The following is a 6654-nucleotide window of genomic DNA, read 5'->3' as shown; positions in this document are numbered from 1 at the left end:
CTGGTGCTTTACAGGGTTTACAACAAAGCAGAGCTCCTTGGAGAGGGCTTGTACAAACAATTGTACTGGTTCAACTTCAAATATAATTTTCAAGTGATTTAAAGGCTGTGGAGTAACCATCTATTTAGGTTTAAGGGACCAATTAACTTGATTTATCTGAACTCTGATCATAATCAACATAAACTAAGCTAAAATCAATGCAGCTTAACTGAAATAAAGGTAATCATGCAACCCTTATACCATGTTAGCAAAATCCATTTCAAACCAGCTCTGCAGCTTTTAGATGTGCAGCCTTGTTGTATAAAAAATATTCCTTCAGAGGCCACAGGAGTTTAAACCAGTAACTGCACATGGTGCTTTCAGGCTGGGAGGACAAACCACAGTGTCCACAATTCAGAAAACTCCAGATTTTAATTTGCTTACAGAAGCCCAAGTCCCCCGGGGCAGAGAGGCGACTTCAGCCAGTGCAGCTGGTCCCTGCACAGCTGCAACACACATCCCATCAGCTGGATCACTGTGCACAGGTGCAGTACAGAGGCAGCCAGTGCTGGTGCACAGCCTGTTCTTAGAGATACACACCGGGTGCTCACACAGCCCTTAGAATGAAGCACTGAAGGCCAGAGCTGAGGGAACCCACATCCATGGCTGATTTACCTCGCTGAGCCTGTCTGCAGTAAGAAGAGTTTTCCAAGAAGCACAGCACCTGGGAGCAAGGCTGCTCCAGCCAACAGGACCGCAGGAAGATGTGTTTGAAGACCACCACTTGGCCTGATGCAGACAGCCTGGCACAAGGTAGGGATCTCAGCAGCACCCAGCACAGAGCCAGGGCCCTTCTCTGCTAGCAGGGTTGCAGCCACAGGCCAGATAGGGCAAGGATGGTGTCTCCTGGAAGTGGGTGCAGCTCATCTGGGGTGCACAGGCTCCCAGCTCAGTGGACACTCGCAGCAACAGCGTCACTCCACCCATCCATCCTGGCCCTCCATACTCAGCAGGGAGCTGGCACCCCCAGTGTTTGTTCCACAAGCAGAGGCAGGCATTGAGGGCCATATCCACACACCAGCTAGTGACTCCCTGAGAAAATGCTGCCTGCAGCAATCAGCATAACACAGATAATCCCTACCTGACTCCCTACCTGTCTCCAACAGCAAGCTTTTCATTTTGTGCTGCAACCAAGCTGCTGCAACCGTCCTGAGCTCCCTAGTCTAAAACAAGTTCACATGAGCAGCAGTTAAAACCCAGCAGGAATTTGCTGAAGGCAACCAGGGAACCTGGACTCCCACCGCTATCAGTAGCCCTGCAAGCAATCCTGATACAGAGGTGCAGGTGTGCTCTGCAGGGCAGGACCTCTCCCACCTGTGCATGCCTGAGCACCTGCATCCCCATGACAAAGGCACTTTCTCAGTCCCCAGCACTGGGCAAACAGTGACACTGGAGATGCCGGGAAGCACCTGCTCACAGCCTCTGCTTGCAAAGGGCAGAGACTCCCATCCCGGGGGGACCATGCTGTTGTGCATCCAGTGCACGCAGCACATACATATCTCTAGCAAACACAGGAGTGACAGGACTGTATTTTACACCTGTCCAGAAGTGCCTACCTCTGTGCACATTCTGTGCACTGGAATTCCAGTTGTTCTCTGCACAGAAAGCTGGAAGAGAAAGTCTTACACCCTCACCAGACCCTGTGTAATCACACTGTGTTAGTAAGTAGAGGAAGAGTTTCCAAATCATGTTTGCAAAGCACTCAGTGCAGGCCTTTCAGGCTGCTGCACATAATTATATCATCTAATCTTGTGATCCATCTCAAAAAAATATCAATCAATCCTAAATTGCCGCTAAATGAAAGCCATGTAAAAAGTCATATTTGTGACATGTCCCCACTATTGATAGCCAACCAGGAAGAAAATTTACACAGCCTGGCTTGGCTGACGGTGTGTTTGAGTGTTGCCATTCCTTGTATGCATTTAGCAATCGGCTGCACCAAACCATCATGCAGCACACACAGCGTGACCCTCCCAGCTCGGGGGCTGCGTACCATCTGCCCACAAACTGCAGGAGGGCTGCAGAGGGGTTAAGCACTGTCTGGTGGGCAATATTAGTGCAGGATGCTCCAGGACTCTTTTTCCAACATAACGACTTTAAAGGCTATAAGAGTGAGTAATGAGTCCTCTAAATTCAGTTGTTGTCACCAGACACCCTCAATATATGACTGAATTCTCTGCTTCCTTTCCTTGAACTGAGTGGTCCAGGTAGCAGCTATTTGTGCTTTCCTTTCCTGGTTGATCCTTGGCAGGTACTTTGTCTTCACAGCCTCCTCTGTAACCCTCCTGAAGAGCTGTGTTGTGCAGCAAGTTCGTCAGACAAAAGGTGCCATGTGAGTGGAAAGCTGGTGTGTCTTGTAAAAGGTTCTGGCGTGTTAATATTATGCACACCTACAGCTATTATTGGCGAGGGTCTGCATCCTTTAAACTGAGCTTTGTTCCTCCGTTGGTTGTGTGAGCTGCCAAGAGACTTGAGCTCTAGAGTGCTGATGAGATACAAAAGCTGAGATGACTGTATCAAGATAAACAAGTCATGAAAAAAATGTGAAGGACAAAAATAAAAGTGATTTTCTTCTTTCATTAACTAGGACAAGTGTATTTCAAAAGGAAATCAAATTTTGAAATGAGCTGTTCAGAGTGGCTGTGTGGCTCAGCACTTTGGCTGCGCTCCACAGTCCGCCCTTTTGATTTAGTTGCAAGAAGCTAACCAGGATATACAGTGTCTGCTGGCAAGGGTCACTGGGGTCTGTCCAACCAGTGCCCACTGCCAGGCACAAAATGGAAAAGTAAGCCTGGAGCTTCAGTCCTCTAGGGGATTCTTCAGCTGCTTGGATAGCCTGGAATGCAGACAGGGACTGTGGAAGCCACATCCAGGACTGTCAATCTGCCTCTGCCCTTATGAAGCCTCAGAATTTGCAAAACACTCGTAACACTCCTACAAAACAACTGGCTTTTATTTCTGTTTCTCTACTGTTCTGTCAGTGCTACAAGCTGGGAGTTACAAGCAGCAAGTTCACTCAGACAAAACTGAGCACCCACGTTGCACCCACCTCTCTTGCTCACACGAGCCAGGATGGGCACAAGGAGCCCGGCAGATGCCTGGCAGACAGACGGCAGGTGGGAGCGGGCTTGCTACTGTTTGTGCCGTCCTGATTTCCAGAAGTATCAGGTCCTTTCAAATAAGAGAGACCCTCAAAATGCAAAATGCAGACGTGAATCCTAAACGAACTTGAAGCTTTTATTTTTACTTATTCCTTATCCTGACCATAAATACATTCCCAGTCCACGTTTGAGGAGACCAGCCCAGCACTGGGATGTGGATTGGGACCTCTGATATTCCACCAGAGGTGAGGGAGCAGAACGCAGGGGCTTGATGTTTGCATATGAGCTGGTTTCTGCAGCAAGGATGTGTGGATGGCCTGAGTTACGGTATATAAGCAGTTCAGTGCAGCTGGGACACGCTGCATCACTCTGCTGTTCAAACAGAGCGATGCCACCCAGGGAAGATGATAAAATATGCCCCAGTATGGCTGAAAATATTGGACTTGCATAGGTAGATGGAACACAACACTGGTATCTTAAAGAGTGGCAGAGGTTAAATATCACCTATCATCTGAAGTCTGTTCTCTTGCAGGTAAGGTTGTATTTCAGCAGCAGGCAAGCAGGTCTTTATCTTGTTGACCCTACAAGCACCACAGGTTCGAAAGGAATCAATACTTTTATACTGTCAGTTGTGACATAAACATAAATTCTGTGCCTACTCGGCAATGCTACTGCAGCTGCCAGTTTAGCACATGCAGCAACATATTTCTTGTGTGTGTGAGTTCATAAATAGGACAGTGAATTTTGTCTCCAAGAAAAATGGTACTGTATCTATCTCAAACTGAGGATGGCAGGAATAACTCCTCTCACCTGCTCTTCAATGTCTCCTTAAGCTGCAAGGAGGGCACAGAGCATCTAGTCTTCACTTTCCAATGGATTTTGCTGCAAACTGTGAACTCATCCAAACTTTGGAGACACTTTCATGAATAAAAGTGAACTATTTCTGGTTTGTGTCAAGTTGTGTGGCTTTGTGGCAGGCTTGGTAAACTGCAGAAGGTAAGAAGGTATTTACTCCATTTGCTTAGGTCAAACTTGTTTAAAAGGGAGAAAAAATGCTTTGAGTCAAGTAAATGTTTTATTCAAGTTGAAACATTTTTGGTTTGGCTTTTTTTTTTTTCTTTTAAGAAAAATGTTTTTTGTTTTTTGTTTTTTTTTTTAAATTCAAGTTAAATGCTTTTCAAACGCTGTTCGGGTATGGACATATTTAATCAAAACTATCCATAATCTCTTCTGATCAGCTCTTGGTTTTCCAGAGCTACTTTTTACCCTTAAAGACCAAGGGAATCTTTACTGTGACTCCCAACCTGCCTGACTCTGAGCTTCTGTCACAACCCAAGAGTTCTTTAGCACGGAGGAGTGGGAACGTCCATTCCCCAACATCAAAGTGCTTCCAATGTGCTCCTCAGCCCCACCACTAAAACACGGGCAAGCTCCAGCTACAACAAACAAATTGTGCTGTCAGTTCAAGGGGCCAACTCCCCTGCACACTTTATCCGAAGAAGGAAGTGTTCCTCTTGGTCTAAAGCCTCTCTGACTGATGTCTTGTTGTACTCAGCTGGGGACAGAAGCTACAAAACATGGTGAGCAGAAAGCCAGCCTGGCGTCAAAGGGCTAAGAGAATATGTGCTGGTAGAAGGTGCTTTTTTTAGTAGGCAAAACCTGCAGAAATGAGCAGCGCTGTTGCATTTATGCACTTGGAACAGCAGAGTGAGCAGAAATCTCCATCCAAGCTTAAGAGGTGAGGGATACAACTTGATGAATGACACATGGTGTGTAGAATGTGCAATTGTGGTTGGAAACCAGAGCCAAAGCCCTCAGATGGTTCAACTTCAGAGCATGCCACAGGATTTAACAAAATTGTTCTGAGACCTAGATGGCTCCCCGTCTTATAATTCAGGACTGACGCCCTTGGAGGTAGTCATGCCTTCAGTATCTGCTTGGTTTGGCACTGGTAAACCAGGAGCTGATGCCAGGCAGCAGCCCAGCCATGCAGCAGCCACTCTAGCACAGCAAGCTCACACCACAAGGGACAGCATGTCCTTGTACAGAATGAGATCATAATTTGCAATTACCATGTGTTTCATTCTACATTTTTGAAATGGATATACTGAGCAAATACCTCCCTCAAAAAAAGAACTGTTAAACAATTAAACCACTCTGCTCTGTAGGTCAATAGTTTTTTCACTCAGAAAATGCAAGCACCACATTTTAAACTGAGAAGATGGCAAACAGGTTGCCTGGTAGCAGTGAGCTAGCAACAGAGCTCTGCACGACGGTGCTGGGTGCGGGTGCTTCTAGAAGGCTTCAGCTATTTGCAGCTCCACAAAGCCAAGGACTGCCAGAAAGGGAAAAAGCCCCAAGAAATGCCAGACACCAGGTAGAATTATCTGAAACTTTGAGAGCTCTAGGAGTCCCAGGACCTGTCAATGTTCAGCAGCTTCTATCAGGAGTAAGTTCTAAATGTTCTGTTGAAGGGTATCTCCCCAGGGGAGTGCTGGTATCTGAATTTGCTACTTCTCATCTGGAGGAGCCCCATCCTTTACAGACTTCATAATGCAGTTCAAGAGAGGAATGCAGCAGTGGGGTTTTTCAACCATGAATACTTTGTCAATTTTCAGCAAGCTGTTCCATTTACAACTGGCAGCCATTCATACATGGGCAAGAGGACAGGGGAGACACTGTTTTGGCTTCATGCTACTGCAGCCAGCTTTTCTGCTTCCAGTTAATTTAAAAATAAGCCAGAGCTGGTTAGTCTCAGAATAAGGGGGCTGTGAGGGGTTGGTCCTTCCTCTTATGTCTCTGAGATAGTCCTTCAACAGCCAACTGCAAATGTCCTGGAAATGTGTCTTCTGTATTTTCCTTCAGAGTGCATCCTCGTTGCTGTCAAATGTTGGATTGCTGTGGCCTCCCATATTTCCCTCCACAGATATTGCCACAGAGTCTGAGAAGAAGGTTTCGTTCAGAGGTGGCCAGGCTGGGTCCTGCTCTAACGCTCGCTGCAGCCTTTTGTAATGGCTCTTTGACTGGTACCAGAAGGTCTTTTTCATCAGCAGCCATAGGGCTCTGTTCTCAATGACAGCTTCCTGTAAAAGCAAGAGCAAAAGGACAATTCTGGAGGACCTGGACAGCAGTTTTCCCTCTTCATTCACAGGACACACATGGGACAAGTAGTGGAGACCCAGATCTCCCACCCTGTCCTGCTCATCCACATTCTTTAAATAGCATTTTGCTGACCACTTCTCATACCAGCTCCACCAAAGCTCTCCACCAGAAAACTGCGATCAGCTCCTCCAGACAGTTTTCAGAATCTGTGTAGAAAACACCAATGATTGCCCATATTTCTCTAGTTTGGGGCAGGGCCTGATACATCCCACTCACCAGAGGACAGAAAAGGTGGTTGGGCCTTGCACTCCCTTGTATCTGATCATTCAGATGTGGGACTTTGAGGAAAGAGAGTAAGGGTGAGGTAGCAGCAACCACTCCTGTTTTACTAGATATTTCCAAGCTGGGCTGA

General features: G+C 46.7%; 1 protein-coding gene across 1 annotated transcript in view; it reads right to left on the bottom strand.

The window, feature by feature from the left end:
- Positions 1-4196: 4196 nt before the first annotated feature.
- The window catches only part of ATP13A4 (ATPase 13A4), a 41159-nt gene continuing 38701 nt past the window's right edge, over positions 4197-6654 (bottom strand). The window contains exon 31 of the mRNA XM_071812298.1: positions 4197-6223. Coding sequence (XP_071668399.1) covers positions 6002-6223 — 222 coding nt within the window. The 3' untranslated portion in view covers positions 4197-6001. The remainder of the gene's footprint in view (positions 6224-6654) is intronic.

This window comes from Patagioenas fasciata, chromosome 9 (genome assembly GCF_037038585.1).
Source record: "Patagioenas fasciata isolate bPatFas1 chromosome 9, bPatFas1.hap1, whole genome shotgun sequence".
NCBI classification, from domain to species: Eukaryota; Metazoa; Chordata; class Aves; order Columbiformes; family Columbidae; genus Patagioenas; species Patagioenas fasciata.
The sequence above is the reverse complement of the archived record's forward strand: the minus strand, read 5'-3'. Positions and strand labels throughout refer to the sequence as shown.